At 41.7% G+C, this 19,390-nt stretch overlaps 1 protein-coding gene across 1 annotated transcript in view; it reads left to right on the top strand.

The window, feature by feature from the left end:
• LOC147710823 (uncharacterized) overlaps nucleotides 1-16,329 on the top strand; it is a 37,907-nt gene extending 21,578 nt beyond the window's left edge. Inside the window, exons 2-3 of the mRNA XM_086921567.1 lie at nucleotides 15,492-15,707; nucleotides 15,806-16,329. Of these exons, the coding sequence (XP_086777693.1) occupies nucleotides 15,492-15,707; nucleotides 15,806-16,069 (480 nt within the window). The 3' untranslated portion in view covers nucleotides 16,070-16,329. The remainder of the gene's footprint in view (nucleotides 1-15,491; nucleotides 15,708-15,805) is intronic.
• Nucleotides 16,330-19,390: the final 3,061 nt, after the last annotated feature.

Genomic DNA, 19,390 nt, shown 5'->3' with positions numbered 1-19,390 from the left:
AGTTTTTGTTAAGTTTGGAACTAAGAAGTGAGATTTAGAATATTCATTTAAGATGTCTAGGAGCTTTTGTAAGCCGAATGGTGTTAGATCCAACATTACTATATCATCTGCGTATAACAGAGCATGCACACTTTGTGAAGCAATCTTAGGAGGTAAACTTAAGCTTTGTTGCAGATGGCTTGGTAGATCGCTGAGATACAGTGAAAATAACATCGGCGCTAAGAGGCATCCTTGTTTAAGTCCGTTGGCCTTATTGATTTGTTTAGATAAGCCTTTTTCGCTACCCATTTGCACCTGGGACCAAGTGTTGGTATGAAGATTAATTATAACCTGCAGCAGATATTCAGGGATTCCCATTCTCCTTAGCTTTCTCCATAGTGTAGGTCTATCTACGCGATCGAAAGCCGTAGAATAGTCAATGAATGCAGCATACACTGGCTGTGAGTTTCCTACAGTATATTTGTCTAAGATGGTCTGGAGTATGGAGATATTATCCGTTACGGAATGATTCGGTCAAAAACCTGCTTGGTGCATAGGTATTAATCTTTGCGAAAACGCCCAGTCTTGAAGTCTATCTAATACCTCCGCAGCGAAGATTTTCCCTGTGGCGTCCATCAGCGCTATTTGACGATAGTTACAGGCAGCAGTTTTACTACCCTTTTTGTAAATAGGAATTATAATACTCCCCTGCCATGACTTGGGTATTCTTCCACATTTGAAGATATGATTAAAGAGGGGTAATAACATCTGACTCCACTCCTTTGGATTTGCTTGCAAGACCTTAATGGGAATTTGATCTGGACCTGACGCTGCAGTACTTCTTGCGTTTCTGATGTGCAGTTCAATGGAGATTGCTGTGGTATCTGCTATCAGTGAGGAGGTCTTTTCTGTGCTAATATTAGTATCGTTTCTGTCAGATTGAGTTACATTTTCCTTGTATAACTTTGTTAGGTAATTTTCCCATTCTTGAGGTGGAACTGGTATGGCGTGTAATTTCTTTTTTGTTCCTGTTATTTTTGCAATTAAAGACCAATACTTTCGTTGATTATGGTTTTTTGCAGCTATTTGGATATCTACCCAATTATTGTCCTGCATTATTGTTTTATGACTGTATTTTTCTCTTCTCAATTGATTTTTTAATTTGTTGATGTCTAACTGATTTGAGAGAGAAAATTTCAAATATTGTGCTCGAATCAATTTGTTGAGCGTTTTCCTGATTATACTGTTTTTGTCTTTTTTATTAGTTCTGGTAGTTTTTTGTTTTAACATATCTGTAAGAGCATTCTTGAGTTCGTTGATGATATATTCAAAATTTGTAATCTGGTCCGAAGAATGAGTGTCAGTTAAGAGTTGAGAAGATGTAATCATTGCAGTGATGTTATTCAGAGTTGTTGAATTCCAAAATATCCGTCGCTGTTTCTTGTTAACTTCAATAGTGCTTTTACTGAACGTGATGTAATTCGTCGAGGAAGAATGAGCCCACCAGTCGGTTTTTAAGTGCAGAAGAGCATGATCACTTTCGTCCGAGAAGTTAATACTCAGATGCGATGCTGTCTCCACTAACTCCAATCCACAAATTATATAGTCAATTTTCGATTGGGACCCGTGACCTCGTCTTGTGCAAGAGGCCGGGATGTCTCCTTCCACGTTACCGTTCAGAATTGTCCCATTTAAGTTTGGCAGATACGTTAACAACAATTTTCCTCTCTTATCAGACGTTTTACCCTTGGGAAATTTTGGTATGGAAAATTCCAGTTTTTCTTCTTCGTATAGTTTTGCCCATTTTCTGATCTCAGCGTTTGAAATTTTTCCATTCAGATCCCCCATTATTAAGTATGACATATTTGCTCTATCTTCGATTATCTTAGTAATAGCTTCCATGATGTCTACAAAAGTGGAATCTTGATTAGCGCCTGGAGGAGCATATATATTAAACATTAGAAAAGTCTTTTTAGGATCAAGATTATGTGTTTTCAGCGAAACTTGGATGCATTGAAAGTTTTCAGAATTAGATTGAACAACTTCTTGGTCCCATAGGTAATCCTCGCTTAACAGAATTGCTAGTCCACCCTTTGCGTGGCCCCGGTTAGTAGCTTTAGCTGGAGTATCATAAACGTAATAGCCCTTCCGGATGAAAGAATTTGTTGTCCAGGTTTCCTGCAGAGCCAGGATGTCAGGCTGATTTTTTATAGCTTCATTCATTTTATTTGTAGTTTTTCCGGCCATGTTCCATGAGGCGATCGATAAACCATTGCTAAACAGCATGCTGTGTCTTGCAGGTTGTTTTATTGCTGTTTAATATCTCCGAAACCCATGCCCAGGACTTTATTGATTTCTTGTCCATTGTTGGTTCTGGGTCATGGCTCCATACTTTTCTTTCACCTTTGTTCACGTGGATTTTCAACGTGTTTTTCCATGAATGTGTTGATCGTAAATCTTCTGGAGTGAGATTCTTTTCATACCAATTTCCATTTGGCATATCCATATTTGTGTCAAAAAGACCAGTGGTCATTTTATTAGAGTATCTTTTCTTTGTTTGAACACTTTCAATAACGTCATAACCACATTTGTGCAGTGTTTCTTTTTCGTTTAGAATGATCCCAGGGAGTACTTAAGACCAGAATGAAACCTCCACTATTTTACAGTTTTCTTTTATTGGAAAATTCACGAGATCTATGTCTTTACTTGTTAGCGAATGTAAAGGAGATATTTGCTGTAAGAGGTTAATTATCCTTCCTCGATTTAAAGGCGTATTATCAGTGGGAAAGAGCTCTTCAAAGGGCAGATACTTAGATGAGATTTTTTGTCCGCTGAGAGCCACATTATTATGTTTTTCACCTAGTCTCTTATTAGTTTGATTGATTCTTTCAGTAAATGTGGCAGGTATAAAATCGTTTGCTCTATGATTCAATGCCTTTACTGATTGAGTATTTTCAGTGACACTTGTTGCCTCTGGAATAGAGATTTTTGGAGTTATGATGTCGTCCTGACCCTCTTGAGCTTTTTGAGGAGTACTTATGTTTTTAAATTTCAGCTTACGAGATTTCTTTTTATTTATTCTTCTTAACGGCTTCCTTCTTTTATGTTTCTCCTTTTTTCCTTGGGTACTTTCTATTTCAGGAAACTTATCTCCTCCGTCTTCGTCAGGAGAGGGTTTATTAGACTTACTTTGTTCTTCCTTAACAATCACAGTATTTTGCGAGTTTATTTTATTTGGGGCTGAAAAAATTGGAAACTGTTTGATGTTATGTGAGGGTTCTTCTTTAAATAGTTTCTTTAGGGAGTATATTTTAACATCCTTTTGCTTTTTTCGGATTTTGTTATCTGAGTTTTCTAGTGTACTTACATCTGATGTTTGAGTACTGATGTCGCATTTGGTAGTAGGCACTATGCTTTTGGGATGATTTGTAAAATCAATGTTATTATCCTTATTCTCTTCAGATATTTGTGGTTTTGATGTGGCATCAGCCTGTGCTTTCTTCTTTTTTTCTTCTACTAGAAATTTTAGTATGCCAATTTGGACATCTAAAGTTTGATCCGAATTTTCCAGTATGTTACCTAAAAAAGATAGAACTGATTCCAGAATTTCCTGTAGGGAATACAGCGCTTTTGACATTGGTGTTGCAGTGATTGTTGAGTTGATGTTTTTAGGAAGAAATAAATCAAAAGAGGAGTCTAAGGCGGGATCTTGTTCTGGTAATTTTTCCTGGGAGCTAATGAATAACTTATCTTGTTTTAACTGTAATTCCAGGTCATTATCCATCAACTGCATGTCATTTTCATGCAGTTCCTCAACACGAGAATGATTACCCATTTGTCGGATGGGTGTTAAGGTAGATGAATGTAATATTTTGCACTTCGGATTTTGTGATTCCAGTGTTGAGAACAATAAATCCTGACAAGGTTCAGCGTCCGTTTCGCTAAAATTGTGTCAGCTAAATGTTTCCCACTGAGCCATCCAGCCACCCATTGTAACTGCGCCGCCAAGTAATAAAGCTCTTGATTAGGGACCGCCAGCCCCCCAGAGGTCACCGGTGCATAGAGCTTCTTCAGCGCCACTCGAGGTCTGCCGGTGTTCCAGATGAGAGCTCTGACCATAGTTTCCAACTCTCGGAATATGCGGGTTGGGACATATATAGGCATATTAGAATAATAATATAGGCGCCGCAGTAACACTATCATTTTCGTCAGGGTTACCCTGCTAGTCACATTGAGGGGGAGTGTCTTCCAGAAAGTTATTTGTGCTTGTAGGGAGGAGATAGCCCTGACTAGGTTACCCTTCAATATGTCCTCGGGGGACCGGTAAATATTGACACCCAAGTACCGGAACGTGGTATGATGCCAGGCTAGCCGCACTCCATCAATGTATATCTCGCATTCCCGCATGTCGGAGCTGAAGGAGTACACTCCAGACTTGCTCCAATTGACCCTGAGTCCTGAGAGGGCCGCAAAGGTGCGGAAAGTATCCGACAATGTTTGCGGCAAACTGGTCAGATCCTTGACATACAACAGCAGATCGTCTGCATATAAGGAGACCGCATGGATTCCGTCACCAAGGGGATTCCCCAAGTTGCACCCTGCGCTCTTAATAGTTCCGCAAGCGGCTCCATCGCCAGGGAGAAGAGTAATGGAGAGAAGGGACAACTCTGCCTAGTGCCTCTACGGACCCTGATTATTTCAGACAGCAACCCATCTGCGCGGACCCTCACTGTGGGTGTCTGATACAGTAAGTTGACCATGTCTATAAAGTCATCTCCAAGATCATATTTTCGCAGTACTGCCCCGAGATAAGGCCACTCGACCGAGTCAAAGGCTTTTTCTAAGTCGAGCACTAAACATCCCGACCTAGGCCAGCACTGCACTGCATATGTACGGACTCTAAATAGACGGCGAATGTTGTGAGAAGTATTCCGTGTTGGCACAAACCCATTTTGGTCAGCGTGTACCATCGTGGGTACCAGAGGAGCTAACCTCTGTGCCAGGGTAGATGCCAGTATCTTATAATCGGTGTTTAAGAGAGCTAGCGGGCGATACTAACCCCGTTGTTGACTATCGCTACCTGGTTTCAGGAGGGAGATAAGGTTGGCCTCATTGAGCGTCGGGGGGAGGGAGGTGTCCTCTACAGCCGCCGTGTACATCCTTATCAGCTCCGGGATCAGTAGGTCAGAATAGGCCTTAAAGAATTCCGCTGGCAGCCCATCCTGACGAGGGGACTTGCCATTGGAGAGAGCAGATATGACCACCTGGAGCTCCTCTGGCGTAATGGGCGCTTCCAGGTCTCCGCGCCGTGGGTCTCCCAAGGACGGCAGGGGTATGTCTGCTAGATATTCAGCAATGTCCGGAAGTGGAGTCTGCAGCTGGGAGCGATATAGTGTGCGATAATGGGTAACAAAGGCTGCGTGTATCTCACTCTGTGTGTAAAGCACTTCATATTGACCGGTTCATATCTCCGTCACCGGTGCCATATGGTCTTCATGGCTAATTAGCCAGGCCAATAGCTTACCTGGTTTGTCCCCTGTGTGATGTGTGCGTGCCGAGTGCACCGCATAATTAAGGCAGCGCAGCCTGTCTAATAATCGCTCTCGTTCCGCGTGAGTGTCTATTGTGCCGTCTACATTACCCTCTCTTGCCTCCTGTTCTTTCTGCATGAGTCCTTCCTCAATCCATGTCAGGTCTCTTTCCAGTGTCCTCCATAAATTAACCTGTGTGCCTAGGCAGTGGACCATGATTACAACTTTAAAAGCGTCCCATTCTACCTGACGGGTTGTACGCCGTGCCTGCGTTTGTCTCAAAATACTGTGCTATTTGCACAAATAGGGAGTCGCGAAATGGAACGTCAAGGAGCAGGTCTGGTTGCAATCTCCATGTGGGTATAGGAGGGCGTGGCTGCGTCCATGCGAGCGCTATCACATGGGGGTTATGATCTGAATGTGTGCGGCCCATGTAATAGGTATCAGTTGTGTGTGGGAGTAGGTTGCTTGATATCATGAATCTGTCCAATCGTACATGCAATTGATGTGCGCCCGAGTAATAGGAATACACCTGGACGTTAGGGTTACGATGCCCCCATGCATCATGTAAATCCCATTGTAGGGCCCATGATTTAAAGGTTTTCATAGCTCCCAGTACAGGCGCACCCGGTAAGGGCGGAAAGGAGCGATCTAGTGTAGTATCCAGGATGCAATTATAATCTCCACCCAGGAGCCAGGAGATCCCATGCCACGGGGACAAGAACTTAGAAAGCTGCGCATAAAACCCATTGTGATCCGCGTTTGGTGCATATATGGATGTCAGTACAAATCGGCGTCCGTCTAGCCTACCCTTCAACGCCACAAACCTGCCTTCCCTGTCAATGTGAGAGTGTTCCACGGCAAAAGGAGTTCCTGGCCTTATCCAGATCAGCGCCCCGCGGGCATAGGATGAGTAGCCTGTGGCCTAGAGCTGCCGTCGCCACCTACGGTGTAACGTGTGTGTCTCCTTCTCATTTAGATGGGTCTCCTCTAGGAGCGCAACCTGGACATGGTGTCGCTTTAAATAGCAATAAATATGATACCTGCGGGACGGTGTGTGCATGCCGCGTACGTTCCATTTACAAAGCTTTATTGTAGCCATTACACCTTGTCAATGGAATCGTGTCTCCCACCTTGCCAGGGTCCCCACACAAGTGGTACTAGCGCCGCCACGCACGTGCCCCCACAGTTGTTCACAAAGACCACAATCATGATTACCTGCAGTGTAAATAGAACGTTACAACAATCAAAAACAATAGGGAGGGAGGAAACAATCCAGACATTGCAAAAAAGAATATAGATAACAAATCTGGCGAATAATACCAAAAGATTGGTTGCAGAACGCGCAACCATCCAAACTCTCTATTGAGACAGTTAACATCCAAATCTAGGGGTGTCGCTGCGCATCAAGTGCAGCTGGGTTGTCATGACAATTGGGCAAAAGAGAGCGACATTACCCAACCATGGGAACAAAATTGCTAGCACAGCCGGTCTATAAACAAGTAAGCACAGCCGGCATATAAATATAACATTAGGTAACCAGTACAGTACTACATTTATCATGGCCACCAGCAATGTCAGTACAATCTCGGTAGTCCCAGCTGGGCAAAATGTCAATGGTCCGGGCCCAACTGGCCGGGGTACCTGCTGACCCTCGCTAGGGCAATTCCCCGCCAGGAACCATAGTTCTAAGATTAGTACTCACTGTGACTCTCGGTGGGTAGCCAACCGTCTCCAAGACGTTTCCGTTCCGTGCCGGGCTCTTACCATTGTCCAGCAGGAGGCTAGTAGTACCAGGCATGCCGGGCTCACTCACCGGGGCTCTGGAATAGTAGCAATAAGAGGAAGGGGGGGGCCGGGGCTGCCCTGGTCCATCAATGTCTGCGGGGTGACATTCGGCTGCTCCAGGGAGAATTGGGAATCCGGCAATCCATAGATCGCTTCATCATCACTGGGCATGGCCCGCGGGCTGGTGCTCGGGACGGATTCCAAGGTCGGCGAACGGCTAATTTCTGCCACTTCCCGGAGGGCGTCTTCTTGCTCCTGGTGTGCTATATCTTCTGGCGGTCCAGCGCCCATCCCTGTCCGGGCGCCCAGTGTCTGCGGCGACCTGTTCCTGCGTCTCCTGTGCGGTCCCCGGTTCCGTCGCGTGCCAGATGTGTCCATCGGCCGTCTGGGAGCCGTGTCCGTTCCGCTATCCAGCCACGCTTCTACTTCCTCTGGGCTGGTGAAGAAGTGCGTCTTGTCGTGCGCTACTACTCGGAGCTTGGCAGGGAACAAGAGGGAATATTTAAGACCAATTTGTCGTAAACGTTGTTTCACTGTAAGGAAGGAATGCCTTTGTCGTTACACTTGGACAGTATAGTCTGGGTAGAACATGATCTTGGCATTGTCCACCCGGATGTCCTGGAGTTTATGTGTTACCCTCAAGATGGAGTCACGGTCTCGGTAATTCAGGATGCGGAGGAGGAGAGGCCCGGGGTTAGATCCCGTCGGGAGTGGCCTCGTCGGTACCCGGTGTGCATCTTCTACCACAAAGTGAGGCGATAATGTTCCCTCGGGCAAGAGAGTCTTCAACCAGTCTTCCATGCGGGTCGTGGGATCCTTCCCTTCCCATTGTTCCGGTACGCCTACTATCCTCACATTGTTTCTTCGCGCCCGTCCTTCTGCATCCTCGCTCTATCCTCTATAAATTCGACTCTGTTGAGGAGGTCTCTCATTTTTGTATCCGTCTGGGTGACTCGGGGTTCTTGGTTCGACACTGTACTGTCCAAGGTCTTGGTACTTTTAGCCAGTTTCTTGTGGTCGGCTCTTAGGTGAGTGAGGTCGATGGCAACGCCATCTATCTTGGTTTCTAGCGACTTGCGTGTTAGTTGGACCGATTCTTCCAGCCTCTCCATGGCTGCCAGCATGGTACCGAGTTTGGTTGCCATCTGGTCTGTTTCCACATCTTTCATGAGCTTATCCATCTTGCTCCTTAGCTGTACCCCTTCAGAGACAGTTTTTGTTTTAGTGCCCCTAGACATGAGCAGTGGCGATGGTGTGTGATCTGCGTTCGCAATCACTACGTCTGGCACTGAGCGTGGCTCCAGTCGCAAGCCTAGGAAGTGTGGACAGGGAGGCTTTTGCGTTTAGGGGGCAGCCAAGAAGAAATGCAGCACCTCAGTCTATGGCCCTAGTTCACTAGTATCATGAAGGGGTAGTTAGGCAGCATCTGGCAAGGAAGGGCAAGGCAGTGATATCCAGAGGTTGCCAGGCGAGTCACTCTGGCCCAGTCCACGTGTCACGGCCCTGCACATCCGACAGGCCGCCAAGCACCCTGTCTCTGTGCCCCTGTGTGGTGCAGCTCCAGTTATTTCCGGGTCATTCTCCCAGTGCCGGTAATCCGCTCCTCCATCCCATGCCCTGTGGACGCCTTCTAGCAGCCACGGTCTCCCGCTGCCCACAGAGCTCCGGCGTGGCCTAGTTTCCACGCGCGGCCCAGTTGCGGCAGGTCGTGGCCTATTAATGGCACTGGGGTGGTTTACTGCCAGGGCCAGTGTCCTGGGTGTCTCCGGTCACAGTTCCCGTTTCCTCTCACCTTGTACGAGGCTCGGGCAGTGGCAATGGGGGCCTCGCACTTCAAGTCTGGGTCCCAGCCTCCGCACACTCAATCCCCGACTCTTGTCGCATAGACCCGCCACCGTCCTCGCCTCCTTCGGTATTAAAGACTCCGGGCGGGCCTCTCTCGTGGGAAAATGCCTCCCGGTGTTACACACGGGTCCTCCGAACCATAGGCAGCTAGGGTGGAGTCACATCATTGTATGGGTGCTGTTGTCGCTAAAATTCTCCAACTTGGGGTCGGGTTTTTATACTTCGTATTTGCCGTCACTGCCTCTCAAGCTAGGCCCCACCTCTCGACCCAGCCCACCTCCACAGTCCCCAGGCTCTTGTGGATCTCGCCGCCGGCGCGGTCTCCAGGCGCGCGGCTTACTCCCGCCGGGAGGTTCTGGTGCGGCCGGAGGTCCCCTGGCGGGCCGAAACTCAGCGAACCGGTGAGCAAGAGGGTCCTGCAGCAGTCACTGGCTCAGCAACCGGCTGCGGATGACTAATCAGGATAAATGCCCCATGGAAGGGGAGCTCGCCGTCGGAGCTCTACCCAAGTGTGTCCAGCCTCGAAGATGGCCCCAATGATGAAGCATGTCACTATGTGGCAACTCCACTAAGTGAGTTAACTCCAATACCAAATTTTTCTTCCTATTAAACTTTGTTTTTCCACATTTGCAAGTAGCCCTGTCACAAGCTACATCTCAGAACACAATACCTTAGCCATCTCCATTATACGCTACCATACAGTATCCTACAAAACTTCAAAACTACACACACCTATAATTAAGTAAATTGTTTACACCCACTAGCACAGTATTTTTAAAATCACCTGCACCCGCTCTACTACACTTTTCACCACACATAGTCCTTCAAACATTGTCAAACAATAAAATAAGTATACCTACTAATGTCCTATCATAGGAAAATGTTATACTAAAATGCATCATAACATGTTTGCAAAACGTTTATAAGGAAGTATATGTATCACTTTATCAGTGTAAGAACAACTATGAAAAAATTGCAACAATTTTGACATCTAAACAATGTCATACAACAAAGTACATACAAATGTATTAAGGTAAGTAAACTAAAAACAATACTACAAGTTATACAAAAATATATTAACTACTGTACAGTTAATGTAATGCAAAAATATTCACAGTATCACTAAATATTAACATACATGCCTAATAAACTTTATTAAAGGTAAGTAATCCAAAACTATTATTTATAACCTATTTGCATTACTTTTACAAAATGTATATATATCTCTTTACCGAAATAAGCACTATCACTAACAAAGTGCAACAATTAAGGCATCTAAACAATGTCATACAACAAAACTACATAACAATGTATTAACAGGTAAGTAAACTTACACAGCATACTACTAATTATAAAAAATTATATTACCTTTTGTATAACTATTTTGATGCACAAATATAGCAGATTACAGTCAATATTAATAAAGGCATATTACAAATAATAAAAGATAAGTAAGCTATTATTTACTACTTCTTTTCAATATTAGATTTACACAAGAATATCATAAACAGAGCTTGTCCCTGCCAGGGGCGTTTCCTGCATGGGGGCGTAGGGGGCGGAGCCCCACCAGTCTTGCAGAAAGGAGAAGAAGATTAGAGAAGACTGCTCTGGGGAAGTTTCTGGCAGGTCTGCAGTGCAGCCCAGCTGTGCACAAACGCAGGCTGCGCATGCGAGATGTACGACTTCAATATCGCCCAAATCCCGCATGTGCAGTGTGCTCCTGTGAGGCAGAGGTGAGGGCAACGAGGTGCTGCCTAAAGCAGCAGTTTTTCCAGGACTCCGGTCGAGCACTCGGCTCGACCAGACTTGTGACGTAGATGAGAATATCCTTCTAGGATCCCGCCTCCTCCTCTGACTGGCTGGCCCTTGAAACTGTCAGAAGGCTTTTGCCTCGAGTCCTGTTCGTCCTTTTGATCTTTGGTGTTGTCTCTAGAGTCCAGTCAGCCCTCAGTGCGGCCCATTAGATTCCCGACTCAAATCCTTCCAGAGCACGGAGAATTCGATGAGGTCAACTACAAGCTGAAAGGTGAGTACAAGTGCGCCTTGCCTCCTCATCTTTCAATGTAATGTAAGCTCCCTTAAAGGTCTCTTCCTGTCATTTGCTTTCGGTTTTTGTTTCCTGAGTCTGGCCATATTTCTCTCTAATCTCCCCTCCGGTCCCTAATATTTCCTATCAGGATTCGGGAACCTTATCAGCTCCCCTGAGGGCCCTCTTCGTCATCTTGCCATGGCATCACATAAACCCCCTTCCTTGCCATGGCTGTTCAGATTGGCATTGCCAGGTAGCTTGGTGCATGAGTTTGTATGTGTTGTGAACAACTGGTGTAATTTTGCACGATAATGCTAATGAAAAAAGTATTTTCAGATCTAAAGGCTTGGCCTTTTATAGCCGAGACCTGTTTGTTTTTTCATTGCTTGGTATAGCTGTGGTTATCCTTAAAATCTGACTAGCGCCGCATGGTCCCTGGCTGGAAGTTCCTCGGGGCACGGGGGCAGCCGTGAGCAGTAAGCAGTGAGTTAAAAATCACTGCTTGTTTAAAAATCACTGCTTGTACATCGGGAGAGTTACATAGTTTAGGTATGGGATGGGTCCAGTAAATGTGTGTTTAAATATGCGTGGGCCACAGTGAGATGCAAGCTTACAAACGTGAATAATAGCATTGCCCAGCCATTTGAACTTTTAGGTGTTGGAAGAGGAGACCACAAAATGTATTTCTTTTAACCTTTTCAATAATGTTGTTAAAAGAAAACATTTGCGTTTTACTAATGAGTAAATTTTCTGTGCATAGTGGTGATGGGCTTTTGACTGGCATGTTACCTGCTTGCCAATGAAGTGAAAAGTATGCTTTTATTATTTATAACTGTGGTCCGACACTTCAAGGAAAGCAGGAAAATATTTTCTTTATAAATATGGGTTCTCTCGAGTATTCAGCCCACATAGAAAAACGATAGCAGATAAACAGCGGGGTGCTTGCGGAGGGTCTGCACAGTTACTAAGAACTGCTAATGACTATCAGGCAGTGATGATAGACAATGGGATTTTCTAAAGTTAAATACATTTTTCTGTACCTCGTACAATGAACTACATTGCATTGTTAAAAATACATAGGACTTTAAACACTTGACCACCAGGCCTAATTTGTAACAGGTTCCTCTGTGTCCTTTTCATGTCCTAACTGCTTGCACTTGTGTTGAATTGTGCAGCGCTCACAAAACAGTTTGTCCCTTGCTGTGAAATATTTTCCCAACTGCAAAGGCATACACTGTATTGGTTAACACAATGGTGATCCTTCCTTGCCAGAGTTAAAACGTTTGTAGAAGGGGCTCAACCCACTGAGTTACCTGATCAGCAAATGAATGCTTCTCTGTTAAGTTTCGGTTGGCACCAGATGTGTTGGCATAATCGCAGTGTATTCACTAGACCAAAACAATTTAATTCCTTCTTGTATCAGGGAATCTGATTTTAATCATTTGCATCAGAGGGCACTGCCATGGCTATTTTGTAATATCTGTAGAGGAAATGTATCATATATATTGCTAGAGGTTCAATGATCTGACCACAACTGCTTTCTGATCTCTGACCAGATATAATCTCTCTGCGCCTGTGATAATTTGAGTACTCGCCTTTCTCCCTAATCCTATACATTTTTGTTTGTCTTTGGTGTGCATGGCTTTTGCTTTGTATATCCTATGATAGGTCATTTTACCTTGCATAAACACAGCTTCTAAGCAGTTTGTAAGACATATAACTCATTTTCACACCATGTAACAAAAAACAAAAGTAGCGGGAAGAAACTAAGAGAAGTCAGGCTAGGACTGGTACTTACGCCCTCCACTTTCAAAGTTCACCAGCCACCACTGCGTCTTCCTGAAGAAAAGTTACAAGAAACTTAAAACATAGCAACGATAACACTGATCACATCACCATTATACGTTAGCATACAGTACACTACCTAATTTTAAAAACCTACATAAAAATTAAACAAAATTGTTTATACCCACTAACAAGTATTTTTAAAATCACTTACACCCACTCCACTACACTTTGCACTACACATAGTCCTTCGCAATATAGTGCACCTACGTACTTCGCAAGCCATACCACGCCCCAGTTCATAAAAAACTGGAATGGCTCCAATGATGAAGCATGTCACTGTGGGGCAACCCCAGTGACTGAGGAGACTCTAGAATAAAATGATTCTTTCTTTTGACCTTTGTCTAACCACATTGGCCAGTAGCCCTGTCACAAGCTACGTCTCACAACATAATTCCTAAGTCATCTCCATAATACGCTACCATACAGTACACTACCCATCTTCAAAACAATACACACCTAGGACAACAATACATTTTTTACACCCATTAGCACAATATTTTCAAAATAACATGCACCCAACCCCACTACACTTTGCACCACACATAGTCAATCACAATATAGTGTTCCTACATAATTTGAAAGTCATAACACACCCCAGCTCTTAAAAAACTAGGAAAACACCAATGATAAAGCATATCACTATGTGGCAACGCCATTGAGTAAGTTAACTCTAATAAGGAATTTTTCTTCCTATTACACTTTGTTTGCCGACATTTGCAAGTGGCCCTGTCACAAACTACATCTCAGAACACAATACCTTAGCCATCTCCATTATATGCTACCATACAGTATCATACAAACTTTCTAAACTATACACACCTATGATTAACAATAAATTGTTTACACCAACTAGCGCACTATTTTTTAAATCAGCTGCACCCACTCTACTACACTTTGAAACACACATAGTCATTCACAATATAGTACTCTTACGTAATTCACATGTTGTTGCACACCCCAGTTCATAGAGAACTAAGAAAGCCCCAACGATGAAGCATTTCACTATAGGGCAAACTCAGTAACTGGAAAAACTCTAATAAGACATTTTTCTTTCTATTAAACATTGTTTGACCACATTTACCAGTAGCCCTGTAACAAGCTACGTCTCAGAACACAATACTTTAGCCATCTCCATTATACGCAACCATACAGTATCCTACAACATTTCTAAACCATGCACACATATGCTTAAAATAATTGTTTGCACCCACTAGCACAGTATTTATTACATCACCCACACCCACTAAACTAAACTTTCCATCACACATAGTCATTCACAATATAGTGCTCCAACATATTCACAAGTGATAGCCAGCACTAGCTCTTACACAACTAACATGCCCCAATCATAAAGCATGTCACTATGGGACACCTCCACTAAGGAAGTAAGCTCTAGAAACATATTTTTCTTTCTATTAGACGTTATCTCAAAACATTTGCCAGTAGCCATGTTACAAACTGCGTCTCAGACACAATACTACAGTCATTTCCATTATATGCTACCATACAGTATCCTACCCAATACCATCCACCAAGCTACATATCTTCCAACTGTGCCACCATACAGTATCCTACCCAATTACATACACCAAGCTACATATCTTCCTACTGCCACAACAAAAGAAATACAAATTATAACAGATCTAGCTATTATGATCTCAGATACTGCCATTTCTATGTCCCCTCCTTCGTATATCTGTCAGATACCACAGCATTATATAAAAAAATCACCAAAAACAACATACTCATATAAAAAGTAAGCAAAATACAACTATAATTCATAATGTATACCAAATTTACATGATAAGATTTGCTATGCTAATAAACGTACAGCCAAGATTTTAACCAATTAAAGGTAAGTAAATTATAACTATTACAAGTAACAAATTAAGTGACTATTATAAATTTCTACAAGACAGAAAAAAACATTTAAAAGGTAAGTAAAAACTATTACATATAAATACATACCAGCAACAGCTAGCAGTAAGAATACATGTGGTGCAGTAACATAAAGAAAACACAAAGCAAAATGCAGAATAGTAATATATACATTACAATTTTACAGGTGAGTAAACATTTACATAAATAACCACATTTCATTGCATGCACCACATACCATGTTTCAATGGAATGTAATCAACAACAACTGTTTCATTATTTGAATGTTTACGTACCTGTAAAACTCCATAATGTAGGCATTACTACACCCCCACCCTGCCATCTCTTACTACATAACCACCATGCATTTACTACAACTGCTAACTACAGTTCATAAGTACATTAAATACACTTATGTTTAAATAATACCCTCTTATGTCCATGTAATTTAAAATGGTATATGAACTCAAAAATAATAGTTCGCCATGATTTACATGTATGATTTCACTAACTTATGTTAACAGAAAACGTTAAATGCAGATTGTACATCTTTATCTACATACAACACTAAAAAAGCATTTTATATTTTACAGGAAGAAGCACCCAAAAATATATTCGTTGGTGGACAAGAAACTAAATTAAAAAGTATCACAATAAAAGATACAACTGACTCTGTCAAGATTACTTTATGGAGAGAAGCAGCAGACTTCCCAATACATATTGGACAATATGTGCAGTTAACACACTTGACAGTGCATGAATTTAATAAAGAGAAGATATTGAACACAACTCGCCATACTAAACTACAAGTCAGTCACCTTTCTTTATTAACATACTGTAAAACCTGTACACTGTACTGTAACAACTAACAAATAACTAGAAAAATACTAAAGCAATATCTCCACAGGTAGTACAACCACCACAAGAAAATATGAACCTAACACTATATGGATTGGAAAAAACTCAACAAGAAATAAGCACTATAACTGTGCAAGTTGAAACAGCGGATCATTTTCAATCAATGGAAATTGACAACAGCACATTAATGGACTTCTTAGAGATAAGTGCTGATACTGACGACTTTGAAGATGCATTAATGGATTACTTACCTATATCTCTTAATGTAACATTTTGTAACAGATGTATCACAAACATAATACACAAAATCTAATTTACCTTTCTTAATACAAATGTAAAAATGCCTTTTGCATTTACAATAAACACTGTTAATGTATATAAAGAGCACCTTCCCGACTGTAAAATAACTACTTGTATAATTCATAAAACAAGCTGCAAGATATTGTTATACATACAAAATAAGTCAAATGTTTACATATATATAACTACTTCTTAAAAATACTACTTGAGTATTGTTGTTTCTTTCAAAAGAAAAAACATTATATAAGCAACTTCTAATACATACTATATTACAAAAAATAAAAATATAAAAATTTAGCATATAAATTGCCTTAACTATTGTTTGTTTTAAAAAATGTTTTTAAGTAACATAGTCTTTTACAATACTAATTAATGTTTGAACTTCTTTACATGACAAGTGTGTGCAATTTATACTTATTTGTTTACTTAAACGGTATGCAATTTAAAGTTGGATTATTTCCTTTTATTAATAGTTTATGCATATACAATCATAAACTTACCCATATATGCAATTTGCAACTTAGATGTTTACTATAGCTTAATCATTTTAATCATTTCATCATATGACGTTAAAATGCAAATGTTTTGACAAAATATATCCGACAAATTAAACTTTTACAAAAAAACATACAATGTTTACAAATGTATTTACAAACTACAGAATAACTTTATCTATAAATGCAAAATATATTAATCACTTATAGAACTAACAGCCTCTTTCTTCTACAGCAGCTATCAAATAACATTTTTAGGTCTCAGAAGACATACCAACAATAAATGCTTATAACTACAACAGTAAATTACAATATTATTCACAACATTGCTTACTATTTAGCAACAGCTAACAGCTTGCAAATAATCATTATACACCAATACAGAGTTTGCTAAAAATGTAATGCAACACATTGTCATATACAATGCCAATAACTCAAACTTTAATGCTGCGAGACCTATTGCATTGCAAATGCCTGTTAGCAGTGGGACTATATCCTGAGATCATGTTTACTTGCACAAAGGTTGCTTCTGGTGGGACAGTGTAGCTGAATACTTTGTGCTAGTTTCACACTTGGTGTAATTGTAATAAATAAATATTACTTTTGCCACAATCATACATTTTCACATCTATTTAACCTATGTCTTCATATGCGTAGCCTGTACCTGATGACTCCGAAAATTATTGCAGTGGACACTAGTGGTAAGACATTTGTTCAATTTAAGGCAAATCCTAGCATAACATAAATACAAAACATAAAACATGCAGCATAGTTGTTCTTGTTTATCAGTTGCACTGCACGCTTTATTCTTCCTGAAACCAAATCACCATTGGGCATCTCTGTTGCCTCTCATAACTGTCTTTCTACACGTTTTTTGGAATTCAACCTCAGGTACCTTGTTAGGTAGAAGACCAGAGGGCACCAGTTTGCACTAATGCATGCAGCAATCACCAGTGGTGCTGGAAAGTTACCATCATGCGTGCCACTGCAGAGCAATGGCGCTATTCGCTTGTGCAAACTGCACACCCTTTCTACTTGTGTTTCATGAAAGAGTTAGTAGTGCACTGTGATAATGGAACAGACCTGCTGGCCAAACTGTCATATTGCTGCACTGCTGGGAACTCACCCATTAAGGGGAATTCTTGTCTTCACTCACCACTGTGGGGACCTTTGGTCAGCTCAAACGCCTGGGGTGCAGGAGTACAAATCCCAGAAGAGCAGACACAGCTGCACTGATCGGCATTTGTTGATGATCGCCACATATCTACTTGGAATTGACCAGTGTCTGCCACTATACAAGGCTCAATAGGCTCCTCTGGCCTTTCATGACTGCCCTTAATGGTACACTTTGGAGGGCATATTAAAGTCCACTAAGCCTTGGATGGTGGACATTCAGTGGGGTCGTCTTCCCACCTACTCATGCTTCAATAATGAGAATATACACCCCACATCCCTCCAGTTGCATGGGAAAGGTCTCCAGAAAATGAGAAACAATGGTGCTAATTTTTCACTTTAATAAAACAGAATGAGCCCTGTTTGGGTGCAGAATGCAGAGTCTACAGAACGTGACCACATATAATCTAAATAAGTGGACGACAAAGCAAACATTTGATCACATTCTTGCAATATTAATAGACTGTGATATTTTTAAAATAAAATGATGCACACCCAAAATCAAATATCTGTTTATGTACTACATATGTGGGTCATGCTAAAATGTCACTCACACATCTGAAGCAGAGCCACAGTAGAGAGATCCAGGGACACCCCACGGACATTGATACAGGGAGTACATATACATATAGGACACCTCTCAACTGTGCACGATATGATTGACACTTAAAAAAATGAATGAAAGTGAATATGTGCATGTGCCTCACGTAATTGACAAAGAAACTTCAGCACCTGCGTGAAACAGTCAGTCAGTTCCCCATGAGGTCTCTTTCACCGCCGATCCAGTCAAGTGACATGGCGTGCCAGTGGTGTGATTGAAAAGGCATTTAAAACAATGTTAAGTTTAAAGAAAACACATATGAGAGTTAGAAAAGCGTAAGTATATAACATAAAGAAATACTGAAGAACCTCATTCTGACTCAGTCTCGATTATACAAAAACTATTTCAGGGCAGTGGGTTATGTATGACAAAACAACCTATTTGGTGTGTTTTACCCATTAGTGGGCACATTGATAATTCTCTTTGGTGTCTCCTTTGGGATATCTGTCTAATATATTCAAATCTATGTAACAGTTTCACACTAGTACGTCTTATTGCACGCTGTGAAAGATCATTTTGAAAAATGTTTTATTCTGTGCTTTCTAGTATATACAAGTTTAGTTGTGAATGTTTTTGAGGGTGTTAAGGCAGATTGTCAGAGAAGGGTGGGGGAGGTACAATATTGTAAACTTGTGGGTGGGTGATTGTGGGAGATGGGAGGTTACTTATCATGGTGCACGCTGCTCTACTTTAGTGATCTGGGGCAGTTTTTAATGCGTTTAATATTTCAAAACTATAGGTTTCCACTGCTTAATAAGCCTTGCTTTATCGCTGCATTAATTTGCTTTAAAATGCACCATTTGCAATTTTATTTAAATTTCTTTCTCAGGAGTGGGACTCTCCCTAGAGTAGACCCCAGATTTGTCCATTGAACTGGTTCATATTGCTAACTAGTGTTTTCTATTGGAAAGGGTAGAGCCAATGATGTCTTGCTTAGTACCTTAGCCCTCTTCAGAAGTCAGACTTGCTTGGCAACCCAGAAATTCGCTGTAATAATGTATGAGTTTTCTTTTATCAATGCCTAGAAGAACTGAATTTTTAGTCCATTTATCACAGAAATAGTGCT

This window comes from Lissotriton vulgaris, chromosome 5 (assembly GCF_964263255.1).
Source record: "Lissotriton vulgaris chromosome 5, aLisVul1.2, whole genome shotgun sequence".
Lineage (NCBI taxonomy): Eukaryota > Metazoa > Chordata > Amphibia > Caudata > Salamandridae > Lissotriton > Lissotriton vulgaris.
The sequence above is the reverse complement of the archived record's forward strand: the minus strand, read 5'-3'. Positions and strand labels throughout refer to the sequence as shown.